The sequence below is a fragment of the Alligator mississippiensis genome, chromosome 2 (genome assembly GCF_030867095.1).
Source record: "Alligator mississippiensis isolate rAllMis1 chromosome 2, rAllMis1, whole genome shotgun sequence".
In the NCBI taxonomy this organism is placed as follows: domain Eukaryota; kingdom Metazoa; phylum Chordata; order Crocodylia; family Alligatoridae; genus Alligator; species Alligator mississippiensis.
In genome coordinates, this window is record NC_081825.1 from 133150035 (window position 1) to 133168287 (window position 18253).

The 18253-nt window shown below is 41.6% G+C and overlaps 1 protein-coding gene across 1 annotated transcript in view; it reads left to right on the forward strand.

Annotated features, from left to right (window-relative positions):
• The window catches only part of UBA6 (ubiquitin like modifier activating enzyme 6), a 63155-nt gene that overhangs the window by 31449 nt on the left and 13453 nt on the right, over positions 1-18253 (forward strand). Inside the window, exons 17-30 of the mRNA XM_006265705.4 lie at positions 1414-1494; positions 2037-2114; positions 3589-3770; positions 6190-6295; positions 6918-7007; positions 7118-7198; positions 8547-8675; positions 9619-9670; positions 9915-9978; positions 10959-11028; positions 12620-12691; positions 14352-14469; positions 16212-16405; positions 17719-17846. Coding sequence (XP_006265767.2) covers positions 1414-1494; positions 2037-2114; positions 3589-3770; positions 6190-6295; positions 6918-7007; positions 7118-7198; positions 8547-8675; positions 9619-9670; positions 9915-9978; positions 10959-11028; positions 12620-12691; positions 14352-14469; positions 16212-16405; positions 17719-17846 — 1445 coding nt within the window. The remainder of the gene's footprint in view (positions 1-1413; positions 1495-2036; positions 2115-3588; positions 3771-6189; positions 6296-6917; positions 7008-7117; positions 7199-8546; positions 8676-9618; positions 9671-9914; positions 9979-10958; positions 11029-12619; positions 12692-14351; positions 14470-16211; positions 16406-17718; positions 17847-18253) is intronic.

An 18253-nucleotide genomic window follows, 5' to 3' on the forward strand; every position in this document is an offset into this window, starting at 1 on the left:
CACCCATACAGGGTTCCTTCCCTGAGGAACAGAATCTGTGAACAAAGATTAAAAAAAAAGAATAAATGTTTCATCTTTTAAGGCTTTGGTTAAGTTCTGTTTATTGTGTTTCATAACATGCCATATTTTCTTGAATTGAAGACAAGGTTTATTTCCTCATTCAACGTGGTGGGTTGGGGTTCTGTCTTGGATTTGAGTATGAGGTGGGGGAGGCAGGCAGTTGCTGTTGACTCTAGCTATGTATCACCTGCCTGCCCTCTACTCTCCTGGAGCCTGCTCCCTGCTGCCCATCTCCCTCAGCCTCTACCCCCCCACCACTTAGATACAGTTCCAGCCCAAAGCATGGCATACAGGGCAGTTCTGATATGGCCACACAGCAGCAGAGGGGGTGCAGAGGCTGCAGGTGGAGCAGTTGCCATGAGGAAAAAGGTTGCAGTGAGCGGCAGAGAGGCTATGGGGGACCAGCAAAGTAGGATATGGGGAGGGGGAGAAGCTGCAGGGGGCAGGCAGGGCAGTGGCTGCAGGGGAGATGCAGAGACTAAGTAAGGGGAGTGGGGGAGGGCAGAAGCTGTGGGCAGGGGCGTAGGCACCATGGAAGGGGCAGGTGCCAGTGGGCACAGAGGATGCATACTTTTCTGTGCCTGGCTCCTTGTGATCACACTTGAGGAAGAATGCCTTGCATTTGGAAGCTTGTCTAACTCTATCCCAGCAACATTATTGGTCCAATAAAAGATATTACCCTAAGAAATCCTTGCCACTCATAAAGAGATCTTGGTAAATTAGACCTTGTTATATTCCCTCCCAAAGTTTTGGTAGAATATTTTTGAGGACAGATTTTGATTAACTTAGTCTATAGTTACTCCAGGAAGTTATCTAACCAAACTTAAGTGGGCAAACCATTTTAATAGCATCTCTACAATGTCCACAGTGTAGAACAACTTCAAACATAATTTTCTCTGCTTTGTGGTTTGGCAAAGCATCCAACCCCTTACCCTCTGAGTACCCAGAGTAGCCGGTAGAAACTAGTTTACAGGATGTCATGTAATTCCATGATCTGTAATTAGGGAACAGTCTGATCAAAAAGGATGTCTGGTATCCTGCTCGGTGGCTAGGTTTGGCTTCACTTGTACATTTTGCAGGATTAAGTCCCAGCGATGTCAGTAGCCTTCTGCTGGAAACATCCTCCCTTTGGTACCTGAGAGTGTCATCCTTGGCGTGCCTGATCAGGGCATTCTTTCTGAATGATATTTACTGTGGTGGGAAATGTAATGGACTATTTAAGGAGGAAAGAAATCTGAATGTTTGAAGCTTGTCTGGCGGTTCCTGTAGCTAACAATCCTTTTATCCAAAATTCCTGCTTATTTAAAATAATCACTGATTTCTGTTGCTTAAATTGCTTTCAATTTTCTTTAGGTTGGGTGTGGAGCAATTGGTTGCGAAATGTTAAAAAATTTTGCACTTCTTGGTGTTGGCACTGGGCAAGAGAAAGGCATGGTAAGTCTTATGCACCCAGTGACTTGCCATTGCTTATTTAAACAATAACATGAGACAGTGCTGTGGTATATTGTCAATATGATGTGTTTTGAGAGTGGTGAGATGAATATGGTGGTGAAGCATTTTCTTTGTCTGAAAAGGGGGATTGTTGACTTAAAAAAGTATTTAAGTACCTGCTTCCATATACAAAGTTCTTTCACTACATAGTTTTAGTCTTACTAGTCTATAAAAAGCATTCTTATTTTGTATCATACTTTTGGGAGGGGGGAGCAGGGAAGGAGTCCAGTAGAAACTGAGAAATGTGCTTTGTCACCCAGACTGCATACACATGTGCAGTATTCTTAAAATACTTTGCAGAACCTAAGATCTGTCTATGCAAGTGTAGATCATTGGCAATAGTCATAACCCTGACAGATGGCAACAGGGTGGGGGTATTTTAATACTGTACTGGAAGATCTCTCATAGCATTTACAAAGAGAGTAGAGCTGAACAGCACATTTTAATGTATAACTTCAGCTGTGCTTCTGCTCTTCTTTCTCTAGGTCACAATTACAGATCCAGACTTAATAGAAAAGTCCAACCTGAACAGACAGTTTCTTTTCCGACCCCACCACATACAGGTAAACATTCTCTGTGTCATAGTGTCTCTTGAGCAGCATGTGTTGCTGCGTTTATCCACTATGAGAATTTATCTTGGGAATGTAGATACCTCTGTGCAAAAAGTCTTTTGGTATGTCTGTTTGATGCAAGGCAGCACTGCTGGTGCACCCTGCCCTCTTCCAGGCTGGGAGTGATGTAGATGTGTAAGGATAAGGCGCACGTGCTCCAGTACAGAGCTCTGTTCTGTATTAAATTTTAAGCAGAGCTTCTTGCTGTGTGTACAGTGCCCCATGGTCACAGTGATGCTACTAGCTCGAGAGCTAGGAGGGTGGAAGGATGTATTCTACCAACCATTTTAAGGCAGAATTAACCTTTATTTATGCATATGTTATAGCCAGCTTTACATTTGTATCGATATCAAATAATACTGATATAACTGTTATTATCTATATGCTTCTGTAGTGATATACTAGTTGTAAAATAGTTGCAACTAACTTGTTTTCACTGAGGGTCAAAGTTAGGAAGCTACAAGAGCATGCAGCCGTACCACTTGCATTATAACAGCTGATGTACTCATCAGCCATCTCCCCATCTTCCTGGGAGGGTGGGACACGGAAAGCGATGTGGTCTGGCTGTAAACCAGCTGTGCAGTGCAGTGAGGAAGAGTCGTGGCCTGGCCCTGCAGGAGGAGTAGAGCATGGCCTGGTTCTCCTGGGTGGGGTGGGGGGGCAGGGCAGGGCAGGGCAGCACAGCCTGGCCCCAACCTGCCCTCATGGAGGGAAGGGTGCATGTCTTGGCTCCTATCTGGCCATGCAGGAGGAGGGTTATGGCCCAGCTCTGACCAGGCCCACATGCAGGACTTTCAAATTTTGGTAGCAGGGAGGGGTAGCTGTACTGCCACTGCTCCCCTGCTGCCAGATTTCCCAAAAAACTTGTGGGGAGCCTTGTGAGCTGAATTCCAAGGATCTGTGGGCTGCACATGGGCCAGAAATTTGAGCACCCCTGTCCTAGGGTCAAAAAATGGGCAAACTCCATTCCTGTTATACTTTACAAATGCTTCCCCAGCCTATTGATACTAAATCATGCCAGGTACTAAAAGGAAATCTGGCAAGACCTAAGTTGAATGAATAAGATGAAGGTGAAAAGCCCTTAACTTTTAAGTAGATAAAAGGGAATTTAAAACCCCAGTCCTTCACTTTCATAGATTCATAGACGTTAGGGTCGGAAGGGACCTCAGTAGATCGTCGAGTCCGACCCCCTGCATAGGCAGGAAAGAGTGCTGGGTTTAGATGACTTATCATCTAAGGTGATAAGACTGGGTTTCAGTCTTATCACATTTGTACATTTTTACATGCAAATCTTTTTTTTCACCCAAAGAAAGCATTATCTTATTAATGCCGGAGATACTCCTGTAACCCAGATCCATGCACCTTGTTCAGATCTCATTTTCACAATGAATATTGGACTAATTATCTGCTCTTTTAACTTGATTAGAAACCTAAAAGCTCTACCGCAGCAGCAGCAACATTGAACATTAACCCCCAGGTGAAAATAGATCCTCAGCTTAACAAAGTATGTCCAGCCACTGAGAATGTTTACAATGATGAATTCTATACCAAACAAGATATAATTGTCACAGCACTGGACAATGTTGAGGCAAGGAGATATATTGACAGGTAAGTGTTTGGGAGGGGAATTGGATGTGATTTGATAGGAATACCCTGGATACTCTTTCATACCTTGAAGCTATAACGTGGATTGTCATCTCTCCCTTAGTTTAAAAAAACAAACCCTAAAAACCCCTCCAGACTGGATAAACTGCATTGACAATACGTAACAGGGCAGTCCTAAAACAATGTATCTGGCAGGGATAAGAGTCACCATCTAGAAGGAAAAAGGTACCACAGAGAATGAGTGAATGATGGGGGTCTTTAAGAGGAGACTGGATGAACACCTCACTGGGGTCATTTGACCCCAGTACTCTTTCCTGCCATGGCAGAGGGTCGGACTTGATGATATGCTCAGGTCCCTTCAGACCCTACCAACTATTACTAAAGTGTAATTACTAGTGTAATTAAAGTGTATTACTAAAGTGGTTTGTAATACCATGGCTTGTCAGGAAACTTAATTATAAAGTGTTAGTTTAAAGTGGAAAATCTATTTCAGAATAATGCCTTTTGATGCTCTTATTCCAGAGTAAAACTGCCTTAAGCTTAAGGCATTCTCTCTATTTCAGCAGAAGTAAGTATTCCATTTTGAACTCACTGGCTGTGTCCCCACAAGCAAGAATGTGTGCTTTGCAGTGCCTCAAAGGCTTTTGAGGTACTGCAGCACATACGTGACTCATGTGAATAGGTTCTCTACTGTATACTTGCAGTGTAGAGGCAGAATTAGATACCAGAAACTCCCGGTATCAAAAAAGGCAGGCGTGTGTGGGCGGGTGCAAAGAAAGCAGGGCGATGCACATGGCTGTAGCATATGCTGCCCTAAACCAGATTGCTGCTGCAGCCCCAGGAGGCCCCCAGGACCCGAGGTAAGGCTGCTGGGACCAACCCAGAGTGTGTTTAGGGGCACATGTGCATCTATGCCCCTTCTAATTGTCCCCAGTGAAACGAATGTGTGCGCTCTTGGGGACGCACCCACTCTTTGTTTATACAGATTAAGTTCCCCACATGGGGAACCTGTATCCAGTTATTAAATCTGACCAGAGACCAGTCCAGTTGGGACAGTTTCAGCCATTTCATTCATAATGTTATATAAACATAGGAGTTGTATATAAGTTTACTACAGTTCCCTTTGATTTCCTGTCCCTTCCCTTTTTTCTTGAAAACTGCCTAGAAAATAATATTCAAAGCATTGTAGGCACAGGGTGACTAGGTGTTGGAAGAATTGCAAACACCAGGGACTTGCTGGTGTGGTGTGAGGCCAGGTGACAGTCTAGCTGTACTGACACAAACTCCTAGCATAAAAAGCAATAAGCTGTGACCTGTATTAATGTAATTTATCTTCATTTTGAAGCAGGGGTAAGCTTACTCTTGTGTGAATAACAATAGATTGTAGCTTTGCACCAGCAACTCAAATCCTTGATGTAGGCTAGGTCCAGGGTAAGATGGGAGCTTATTTGTTTGGCTTCTTTATTTAAGTGGTATTGCTTATAATGCTAAACCTAAGCGAGGCTTTCTGGATCTCTGACCTAACTGGATAACACTTTCACAGAAGGGTCAGTATGATGTTGGAGGTCCTGAAAAATGGTGGGAATGATTGGCCTATTTTAGTTGTGTAATGAATGCCTCCCTCTACACTGGGTAATGGAAACAGTCAGACAGGATGTTTTGAAGTGGACATACATTTTCAAGATTGATTGCAGTTAATCTTTTTTTTATAGTGCACTTCTGGTCAGAAAATGGCATTGAGAAGCATTACCTTTGTCATGACTTAGTATAAAACTTGTCTGTTTATACCTGGTTTATAGCCACTCACACTTCAGTAACATATTTAAGGCAGTGTTGTAATCAATTCAATCTAAGAACTTTCAGAAGCAATGCCTTCTTAAAGTTCAAACCCTCTTAAAGTTCAAGGGAGTCAATAAAGATTGCCAAAAAGATAAGTAAGAGCTAAAAGTGTAAAATGCTTTTGTGGAAAAAAAAAAGACATGAAGACACTGTTAAAGTGTACACACGTTTTTGGGGGGAATGGGCTCTACTCTGGAGGATCCAACCCAAAACAGCCTGTTAACTTAAGCTACTGGAGGAAAGCCAAAGTGGCAAGATGTGCGTGATGCAAACCCATTTGGAGAGTTGTTCAAAGAAGAGATCTAGAAAAGATCAAAGGTTTTAACACTGTTAGAGGTGTGACAGTGAACCGTGTGATTGTATTATAATGCAGTTCTCCAGGTACTGACTAGGTGAAATAAGGTTCTTATCTGCCAGCTCTCCTCACTTGATCTTTTGAGCTTCTACATATTATTGTAAACCCTCCAGCTGCTTCTGAGGTCATTTATATTGATTTTCAGCTTCTCCTTTTGAGTTCTGAACATTGGAGAGGGCCTTGCTGACAACAGACTTCTCAAACATCTTTCATGTTTTTCCTCTCTAGTCGTTGCGTAGCAAACCTGCGCCCTCTGTTAGACTCTGGCACTATGGGAACTAAAGGACACACAGAAGTTATTTTGCCTCATCTGACAGAGTCCTACAACAGCCACGTAAGTTGTCCATTTATAAATATTACTTGCATTTGGTGGTTGAGCTGTTGTCCTTCATTTATAATGCTGTGCATCTATTTAAAATAGAAATGATCTGTTTGACTTTGTCCTGATGCTGGGAAAATAGACCGTATTAGAGGTCCAGAGGAATCAGATCTTTAGTGGTCCAGATAAAAAAAAAAAAAAAAAAAAAAAAAAAAAAAGCCAAACAAACCAGTATATTTTTGAGAGGGATTATTTTGGAATTTCCTTCCATTATTTATGTCACTTACGCAGGAGAAACAAATTTTTGGCAGCTGCTCAATTGAAAGGGGAAAAGTGATGTTTCTGTTAAATTTGGTTTGCTCTAGTGGTACTGTCTTGGGGTTCAGTTTACTTCGTGACTCCCATTGTCTTGCCTTTTGAGTTCTAAGTTGCAGTTAAGGCTGTGTTGAAATGCTGTATCATTTGTGCTTTGAGAAAATAAATCCAGGGTCATGAAATCACATTTTGTTCTTTGTCGATCTGATTTTTTTTTAAGCAACCTGCCAGAACTTAAAATAGTATAGTAATCTTCGATCCTATTGCAGTAATAATTAAATGTACCTGTCCTTACATACAGCTTTTTTTTTTTCTAATTTAGCGAGATCCACCAGAAGAAGAAATACCTTTTTGCACTTTAAAATCTTTCCCAGCTGCCATTGAGCACACAATACAGTGGGCAAGAGACAAGGTAAGTGCACTGGCTGCCTGCATACAAATACATTTTACATTTAGAAGGAAAAAGTAAACCTTACAAAACAGTCTTTTGCTCAGCTTCTTATTTGTTCTTTTGTTTTTCAGTTTGAAAGTGCATTTTCCCATAAGCCTTCCTTGTTTAACAAATTTTGGCAAACTTATCCATCTGCAGAAAATGTCTTACAGGTAAGAATAAATGCCATGATAAAATAAGGAGTTTAAACTAGTCTGTGGCTTAACAGAATTTAACAGAATTTAAACTTTGGGATAATATAACCTTCTCCCAGGGGAGTCTAGTCTATTTACTGATTGATTATATTGGCTACAAAGTAAGATTTGTTACTGTCTGTTTCCCTAATGAGTGGTAACATCAAAAACATTCCTGTCATTTCTTAACTTGACATTGGAGCTCAACTAACTATCCAAATTTAAGTTAGTCTTTTTGTGTGGAATGCTTTTTGGGCTGTTAGGCACCTCTGTATATGTGAGTGGGAACCTTGAGTCTCTGTTAGCCATTTGCTGAAGTGCAAGACAGCAGAAGATGAGCTGTACTAATAGCCAGTAGACTATGGGAAGGAGGAAGAAAGGAAGGAATAAGGATCCACATGTTCTATTTTGTGTATTAAGTACATATTGTTCCATGATCACTAAAACTGATGAAGCTTGAAATTAGAAAAAAAAATAGACCCCGGACAAACAAATATCTTCCACATTAACCTGGCAGTGAAAGGTAAATGATATTTCATCAGTTGGATCTGCATCTGTCCTTTCTTAGTAATATTACCTAAGTTGAATTTGCTGTCTGATAAAAGAGTTATAAAGAATGCTAGCAAATTGCCCATCAAGAATGATGGGGAAAGAGGGGCCGGCAGGGACAGAGCCGTTCATGTGACCCCGCCCTGCCTCTTGGTTTAGGTCCACCCATGCCTTCCCTCTTGGTTTGGGTCCGACCCCGCTTTCTCCCCCCCCCCCCCCCCTTCAGGTCCAACCCTGCTGTGACGGAGGGGTTCCTGGCTTTCATCAGCTGGCCTCGCCACTTGTGAAGTGTTTTTTCCCTATTTTATTTATTTATTTATTTATTTATTTATTTATTTATTTATTTTATTGAATTTAATTTTATTTTTTTTGCCACTGGAGGTGGGCCGAGGGAACTGGCACACCAAAGGTTTGCGGAGGAGGTAGGGCTGGAAGAGGGGCTCCCACCTTTCCTCAGCTGGCCCTGCCACTTTTCAAGTGTTCATGCCATTTTTTTTTTTAATTTTATTTTATTGGTTTTTTTCCCCTCTGTAGAGGTGGGGCAGAGGGAGCCGCCTCGCTGTTGGCTGCAGGAAGAGGCGGCACTGGTGGAGGGGGTTCCTGTTTTAACTCAACTGGCCCTAGCCCAATCAGCCAATGCCAATTGGGCAGATGGCCAAAAGCATTACGGACTGACAGACACACTGACAGACACACAGACTAAGCCTTTTATTATATTGAAATTGTCCATTCTATTAATTACATTAAGAATATTTTCTTAATCCTGTTTTGTGTTTAGAGAATAAAGTCGGGGGAGAGTTTAGAAGGCTGTTTTCAAGTTATTAAATACCTCAGTCGTAGACCCCGAAATTGGTCTCAGTGTGTGGAGCTAGCAAGAATAAAATTTGAGAAATATTTTAACCATAAGGTGAGTATATAAAACCTGGTTATGGGATGGTTTTTAATTGAGGTTAAAAGTGAATTTTTGTGAGATACCAAAACTGCAAAACATTTCACCTTTGGCTGCCTGTCACTTGCTCCAGAAATACTAAACATTTTGTCTTATTGCCACAAATGCTTTCCCCTCCAAACACCCTATGATCTCTTCACAATCTTTAATTTTAGATTAATCTTACATTAAATAAGGTGTGTTAATCTGCTTGTGGGAACAGAGTTGGAATAAAGTGCTACATTTATTGCATCTAGAGAACAGCCAGGGACAGGATTTTATGTAATATTGTTTTTGCAACTTTTTTTCTAGGTAGATAGTATGATTGCGCAGAGACAAGCTTGTCATTATCCAAGATCTAATTTTGGTGAAGTTTTGTCTCGAGACTTTTTGTTTTTAAGCCAAGTTTGCTATTTTCTAGTTTTGTGTTGATACGCTTTTTTCTTCAAATGTATGGCAGAAGCCATGGCTAAAACACAGCTGCTGAATTTTCAACTTTGAAAGTGTGTCCCACAGTGTTGTTAAATTGTGTACACAGCTTCTTTTTCCTTAAAAAAAAAAAAAAAAAAGTCTAAAGTAGTACTTACACAGGAAATTGTTTGCTAGGAAAGTCTCTTATTGAACGACAGGTCTTTCTTATGTACGACCTGGGAGGTGACATACGAAGTTGACACCTGTGTTTTGCTTTGAATGAATGTGTGTGTCATTCTGTTGCTGGAAACAGCACTTTGACCGCTTTAGCCTTACAGAGCAGCTGAGATGGAGCTCCCCACACAACTATGGATGTGTTTTCATAACTGCTGGGAGAGTTTCAGACCAAGATTCCAGAGCACTAAAATAACATTTGCTTTTGTTTCATTAATATATTAGTGCTGACTTGTGTATAGTGAAGCATTAATGATACTATGATGTTCTTCTTTAGGCTCTTCAGCTACTACATTCTTTTCCCCTTGATACACGATTAAAAGATGGAAGTAAGTATAAACAGTTGTTACATTATTTCGTGAGTTTATGGAATAAGTCATGGAGAAAAACATGTGGATGTTTTTCTTGCTGAGGTCACTTGATCCCAGCTGACTTCCTGCCAGAGGGGGTGGGGCGAGGCTGAACTCAATGATCTTGCGAGGTCCCTTCCAGGCCCTAATGTCTATGAAAGTCATTGTGTTACTGTGTTTATTAATTGCTTAGATTTTTACTTAAAATCTTTTTACTTAACAGGTTTATTTTGGCAGTCACCAAAAAGGCCACCGTTTCCAACAAAATTTGAATTTAATGATCCTCTGTAAGTACTGTATCTGATTCTTTGTACACACACTGAAGGACAAACCCTGAATGATGGACTTGTGTGGATAGAGAACTTGTCCAACACTAGTAAAATGCCTAGGAAACTTGCTTCTACCTCAGGTCAAAGCATTAAGTTTTGTAGAAGGCCCCACTCCTTTTCCTTCACATAAAATTCAGTATAATCATGGCTTAATCTAAATTTTGCAAATGACTGAACTGAAGGATTTAATGCATAAGCAGCATTTTAAAACACTGTTCATGCATCTACTCAAGATGTTTACTATGGAGTAGACTAATTCCACAGCAAACGTCTGCAATCTACATGTGCGGCCCTCTTAGGCTGCAGGGAACTAAGTAACTCCGCAGCAGGGTAGTAATTGTAAATACAGTTACTATCCTACTGCGAAGTTGTTTTACACCACAGCAGTGCACATATAGATGCTGGAGGGGTTGGCTGGGGCATGAGGATGCTTTAGTGTAGGGGCTGCCTGCTGGCTAGCTCCATGCTGAAGCACGCTCATGCACCAGCAGCTCCTGCACAGCATGTTGACCCAGGTCAGAGCAACCCCAGGCAGGCAGTCTGACCCCCCCCAGATCTGTACTCTTGGGATAAGTCCTCCTTAGTCTTTGAAAACTCAGTCTATTAGTAATATAAGACATTACCTTGCATGTCATTTTTAATTGTGAAGAAAAGATTAAATCTGGTATTGTAAGGATGGGAATATTTCAAGCTATCTCAGGTTTTTCATGAGGTCTCTGTGGGCTTTCACTTAAATTTTAGAATCATCTTTTTCTCTTAAAAAGCTCTTCAATAGCGTGTCTCTCAGGCCACAGACAGAAACTTTATTTTCTTGTAGCCTGTCCCAATTGGTCCCTGTCTTGACTTGTGTTACAGTGTATAGTAGAAATACAATGTTTTTTGCACGATAATCTAATTTATATTTTCTGCTACAAAGCCAATTATTTTCTTTTCAACAGACACTACAGTTTCATAATAAGTGCAGCAAAACTCTTTGCAACAGTATACTGTATCCCTTTCTCAGAAAAGGTAAGCCATGCCATGGGAGAATGCATTCTACCAGTTAGAGCTATAAAGAGAATTTTAGATGCACTTCAGTATTTGCCATGTATTCAAGTGCTCCTGCTTATATTCAGTATTCAGTGATAAAATGTTGTGAAACAAACAGAATTTTAAAATTATTTTTAGCCTTCACCATGATTGTCTAATACTATAATCCCTGCTCTTCCTCAGCAGTTATCTTTAAGAAACTGTTTTGTTTTAATTCTTCAGACTTATCCTTATTCATTCTTGAAGAGGAGAGAAAATAACCAGAAACCTTTCAGAAATATTCAGTCAGTTCTAGCCCCCCTTATCTTTTCTTAGCTAACCTAATTTCTCCATAGTATTGGATCCTTTTGATTTCATATCTAAAGCCCTGGTTTACTACACTTGTCCTTTCTGGCCAACACACTGCCTGTACCATTTGGCTTACATTCTGTCTGTACCAAAATACCTGTGCTTTTGTTTGGTGCCTTGCCTGCTTCTTTCCATTTCCAGTTCATTTTTATTCTCAGATCTTCTGACAGTAGCTACAATGGCTGCTCCTTGAGCAGCTAACCTAGTCTAGATGGAATATACTCTGGGCACATTTACATGAGATGTATACTGCAGAGCTGCCTAATTAGGTCTGCAGTAGTCTCAGCATCTACACGTGCGGCCCTGTTAGGCTGTAGGAAACTCATAAACACTGCCAGATGTTAGTACCTGTAAACACAAGTAGTATCCTATGGCGGCATTTAGTGTGCTGTAATGCACGTGTCGACACTAATGGGCTGGCTGGAGCATGAGGGTGCTTCAGTGTAGGGGCTGCCTGCTGACTAGCCGCACACTAGAGCATCCTTGTGTCCCAGCCAGCCCCTGCACAGCACGTTGAGCTAGGTCGGAGCAGGCCTGAGTTGGCATGCTGACCCCCTGGCTCCTCTGCCGGCTGAAGCTGCTCCGACCCAGTTCAACGTGATGCAGTTCTAGGTGCACATCGAAAAGAGGCACCCAGGAGCAACAAACTCTGGTGTGAACTGCACCGGAGTTTGTTGCGTTGCACTCATACTTTGTGTAGATATGCCCACTGTTGTGTCAGAATTTCTCTGTTCATGTGTTGCTTAGAAAACAGAGGTAGCAGGGATTTTAACATGAATGATTAATGTTTTTGGTTTAACTGCATATCTCCAGCTGCAAGAAAATGTCACAGACAAGATAATCTATGCTTACTACCATTGCCTGTTTGTAACTTGTATAGATAGTGATCTGTATATATGGTTCTGCTTGCATTTTATACTATAAATGAAACAATTTTACATTTTTATTTGTAAGATTGCCAGTGTGAAATCTCACTGCATCCCCCAGCCTGATAGGTTTCTTCAAATCTAAGATTGCTTAGTGCCTCCCATAATATTAATGCTGCTGTCAGTGAAATGTTAAATAAAAGTATGTGGGTATTTTCAGTTCAATTTTCTTTTCCTTGACTTGATTTTTGTATTGGTAGCAGATATAGGACTGTCTACTTTTTATTGCCAAAATAAAATAACCTGCAGTTACTTTTTCTTTTTCTTTTCTTAAAAAAACAACAAACCAAACCAAGGACCTATCAGAAGAAAGTATTTTGAAGATAACTTCAGAAGTAAAGATACCAGAGTTCAGACCTTCAAACAAAGTAGGTGGAATATTTAAATGTGCTCTAAGTTCAGAGAAATAATCTGTCTTCAGATCTTGCTTTACTCGGTACCCCCCTCCACTTCTTCCTTACCTGTCGGTTACTGATCAACCACTGTATGACCTCATAGTCGGTGTGTGGTTTGTGTACCATGTTTCCCCTGCCTCCCCCCCCCGGGTTCTATTTTTGAGATCTTGCATTTAAACATCTGAGTGTTGTCTAGTCAAAATAAAGCTGACGGTGCTCTGAACTCATACAAATTAATGGTTTCTTTTTTAAATTATAAAAAAAAAAAATCTTTAAACTTGCAAGCATTTTTACAGCTATACAGCCAAGTTTATTTTAATGCTCATAAGTAGTGATTAATAAAGCTGTTACCTTTTTATATTTTTTTCCTTTAATATTAAAACTTTCTGAAACCATCTATATCCATAGTAACTACTAGAGCATTTTAATAAATAAATCAAAAATTGAATAGTATAGTAAATGCTCTGAGTCAGATTATTTTCAAATTGGGCGAGAAAATTAATGTATACTATATCTTTCTGAACTACACTCCCTCCCCCTCACCACAAAAAAATCAATAGATCCTTTTATAAATATGAAGCAGTAAACTATGTTGGTTGTAACTTTTTTTTAACTGTTGAGTTTTTTTTTAAATCCTTGACATACGCAGTATTGTTGCATTGTTAAAGTACTTGATAATGTTTGACACAGATGCATGTAAGTCTGTGTGTTCTCCTTCATTGGTGGTGCTCAACCTTTTGGCCGAGCAGGCCAGATGAGTGAAATGGAGGCTGGATCAGACCTTGGGGTCCTGTGCTGCTCCCCCTCCCTCCTCTGTGTGCTGGGATTGGGCCTTTGGGGGCCTGGTACTGCCCCTTCTTCCCTCTGCATGCTGGGATTGGGTCCCTGGGGGCAGTACAGCTCTCTTCCTCTCCCCTCACACTGGGATTGGGTCAAAGGGTCCTGGCACCATCCCTCCCCACCAGTCTCCCATACCAGGATTGGGCCCTGGGGCCCACCTCACCACTGCCTATCCCAGCTTGCTGGGATTAGGTGCCAGATCCACTGTGCGGGGTCTGGGGCTCCCTGGGGTTCTGGAGACTTGGCAGCAGAGGAGTGGTACCAGAGCTTCCCTACCACCAAATATCTGGACCTATGGGAGTCCTATAGGCTGAATGACAGCGTGACGGGCTGTATCTAGCCCACAGGCTGGAGGTTGAACATCCTGTCCTATGTAGTTTCATTGTTAGGATTTGGTCTCCAGTGCTATGGACTCACAAACGAGTTACTAGGAGGCAAGCTAGGGTGTAAACTTACAATGTGAAAGCTCCTGTGCAAAAAACTTCCAGCATGGACACTCTCTTACCTTGTAATGGAGGCAACTTACTCCTCTGTGAAAGGTGAATACAACAGAGTAGTTGATGTTGAATTCCTGCCCTAGCTTAATTCGTAGTTACTTGTCTGCATTGTCCATATCCCTGCGTACTGCAGAGTTGTCAGTTTATCCTTAACGGTGAAGAAAATAGCTGCTTTTTATCTGATGTGGTCATAATGCAAGGCAAATGCCAAATCCAGTATATTTGGGTAAATCTCATTCTTGTGCTGAAGAAAATAAAATATGATTTATATGTTCAATTACTGCATATATTTACAGGTTGTAGAGACAGATGAAACTGCGCGGAAACCAGATCATAATCCAGTAAGCAGTGAGGATGAAAGGAATGCTATTTTCCAGCTGGAAAATGCCATACTAGCTAACGAAGCTTTGAAAAGTGAGTAATGTCCTTTATAATTTACTTCACCATTTGATTTGTGTCGCCTTAACTCGGGGGGTGGGGAGGGGATGGCAGGAAATGTGGGCCCGTGGGCCAAATAGGCAGTTTTGCTGAGCAGTTGCAGGGCAGGTCAGCACCCCACTCCTTCCCCCCCCCAGTGCAACAGCTCGCCAAAATTTCCTAGATTTGTGGGACCATGGGTAGGCAGGGAGTGGTATTCAGGAGCAGGACAGGTAGGTGAGGCTGGGATCACAGGGTGGGGTCATGGGGCAATGACATCATGGGCCCAGGGCAGAACCACAATCTGTAACCTGCACACCCCTGCAATGGGTACCAGTTCCACAGGCAGGGGCGTGCAGGGAGCATATTGTGGCTCTTCCCCGGCCCCACACTTCAACAAACTAAGATGCAGAACCTGGCCCCGGACTCAGCTCCCTGCCCACAGGGTCAGGGCAGGGCCATGCAGATGGGATCATGGCTCTTCTCTGGTTTTATGCTGTCACTGCCCCAAGATCCCAGGGTCTCCTCAGCCCAGCTGCCTGTCTCACTCCTGGATGCTGCTCACCTGCAGCCCCATCCCAGCCATGCAGCAAAGTACCCTGCCTGCATGGGTCCCAGCCCTGCGGTGGAAGTGGGCCAGACAAGCCAGGGTTCCTAGCCAGCAGGGCCAGGCCCAGCTGTGGGAACCGGAAGGATCTGCTACTGCTGGGGCTGCTGGGAAATGGAGTCTGACCACCATACTGCCCTAGCCCCACTGCATGCCTGGGGTCGGTGAGACCAGCCACGCTACTCCCCTTGTACCTGTACCGGGCAGGACCAAGAGATGCTCTGCGGGCCAGACAAAATGCCTTGGCAGGCCATATGCCTTAACTGCTGCTGTAGCACAGCATCATACAATGTAAGATCTTGTTTGCAAAAAGTACTCTGGTGCTTCAGCTATTCGCATCTGCATAGAGTCCTGAAACTTCTTTTTTATGTATAACATTAATTAAAATGGGTGTCTATCCCTAAATGGCTGTTAAAATATAAAAATCCCAGAATTATTTTAAAGAATTCCCTAAGAAGCAAACAAATAAGTCTGTGGATTGTCCATTGCAACTAATGAATATGTTCTTTAAAGCAAGGGTTCTCAACCTGGAGCGGGGGAGAGGCGGGGTGGGGAGCAGAGTTGTTAGGGCACTGTTTTGCCTTTACATTTTCCTGTAGGGCCTGGCTAGAACCCAGCTGCATTAAAGGCAGTCCTAGTATTTAGAAGGCTGAGAATCACTTCTGTGAATTTCTTAATGGGAGCTCTGTTATAGTAATTGCTCTAGTAGTAAAATGCCACATAATTCCTCTTTAACGTATTTCAAAAGTCTTTATAATTTTTATTCTTAAAAAGAAAGTGTTAATCTAGGCTCAGTGAATTATTACAAAGATTTTTGCAAGGTGGATCCATGAAGGGTGGATTTGCAGGGTGGAGAAGAATGCTCAGAAAATTCTTCTCTTTTTGGTGAAGGGCAATAAAATGCTTAATCTCATTATTAATAAGTATGTAACCCAGGTTAGTAAACCTAGTTACTAACTCTGCTGGCTGGTTCTCTTTAGCTCAGAAAGACAAATTAAAAAAAAAAATTTGTACCAAGACCTAGTACTCCCTAAAGTGAAATGTTTTAAACAAAACAGACCAGAACATCAGTAAATGAATTGGGTCTTCCTTGTTTTATTGATAAACAATAAGCAGTTCATGTCATGGACAGGTGATTTGCAAATGAAGCCACTTTCCTTTGAAAAAGATGATGATGATAATGGGCATATAGACTTCATAACAGCAGCATCTAACCTACGAGCCAAGATGTACAACATCGAACCAGCAGATCGGCTCAAAACAAAGCGCATTGCTGGAAAGATTATTCCTGCCATTGCAACTGCTACCGCTGCAGTGTCTGGCTTGGTGAGTAAGTTTGCATTTTGAGGAGACCTTTATTTTACAAGACCACATGTGACTTGGGAAATGCATATTCCATTTTGGGCCTGTTTCTACTTAAACACAGTATTATTTGAGGAGTGGTTAATTAAGTGCAGCCCTGATAGACTGGTATCATTAACCCCTAAACTGGGTTAAATCTACAGTAACATCTTGAGTCTGTGGTACTTGTTGCCAGAATATTTTTGTTTTTAAGTGAAATGGAAAATTTTTCATGGTCTAACTTTATAGTTGGAAGAGATGTTAAACAATCTTTTGGGCATGCATTGCTCTTTCTTGGGCTGGAGAATTTGGAACATGATACAGTATTTGATATTTAGCAGTATGGGAATCCAGAATTATAAAAAGTAACCCCATTTGTCTTGCTATTAAAACTGGATTAGCAAGTAGGAAAAAACATTAAACATAGTTTATGCTTTTTAAAAAGTTGTAATTTGTTGACTAATGTTAAAGTTAAGTTGCACTGTTTAGTACGCTAGTGAGAGTCATTAGTGCTTTTCCCTTATTTTCACATTAACTCCTCACTCTTTAATCTGAGTGAAGCATTCCCTTCCTAAGCAGGGGGGCAGGCTCTGCTGTATTATTCCTTATTCTGTGCACAGATGCCTGTAGTAATATTTTTCTTAACATAATATCTTTTTCACTGCTGTTGTTTAGCTGTTTGTTTAGCTGGCATGCCATCAACAGGAACAGAAATGTGATGAGCTAGTAGTAACAGCAACAAGCTGGATTGATATAAATCATTGATCTTAATTGGCTTTTCCATTTGTAATTCAATGAATTTCTAAAGAAAGATGTAGTCTCATTGGTTAATATAACCATTAAAACATGTAGCTTTACAACCCAACAGAGTCTTTAGATTAGATCTGGTACATATTTTTACAATGTAAGAGGACTCGCTATAGCAGTATATATTTACTTAAGCAATTAGCTCACTATTTCAGGTTCTTTAGTTTTATGTATTCACCATGTTAGAAAATGGTAATGTCTAGCTTATGAGTCCCTGACAGCTCAAGCCATTAATATTTCTGGGTAGGATCGGGGCCCCCAAAACCTTGGGGGGGTGCCTGCCTGGCATCCCCTACTTACTCAGATGTGTCCCCAGAGACTCCTAGTTGTCCTACTGACTGAGCTACGCAGCTCCCTAATGCTGACCTAAGCCTAATGGAAAGTCTGTAATTGAGTCGGTACTACTGACTGTGCCAAATATTATGTGCTAGCTTTGTTACAAGTAATACTTAAGTCTCTGTTGAGTAACCCAGTCATCTTGTCTACCCTAGGTTGCACTGGAATTGATCAAAATTGTGGGTGGCCATCCATTTGAAGCATACAAGAATTGCTTTTTTAACTTAGCCATTCCAATAATAGTGTTCACAGAAACTGCTGAAGTAAGAAAAACAGAAATAAGGTAAGGAACACAATGATGAAAGCCTGTGCCCTAAAACAAGGGGAAGCAGCCTATGGCCCATGGGTTGGACCTGGCCGCAGAACTTTTGGAACCATCAGCAGACGCTCTTCTCGCACTGCGGCAGGGGACAAGGGCAGCAGGGGGTGCGTCAATCCAGCTTGCAGCTGGAAAAGATTGCTTACCCTTGTTCTAGAAAGTTGTTGATCAGTGTTGGGATATTTGGCATAATGTTACTTCAAGAGCTAAATACATACAGTTAATGTGCATGGGTTCTATCTCAGTCCTGGGCCTGCATATTATCTTCCTAGAACAACATAATGAAACCACGTTGGTCCTTGTAGCATTCCTAGCAACTGGGGCTGTATGAAGCTTCAGTCTCCGATTCGATTCGGCGGAGATTTGGCCCG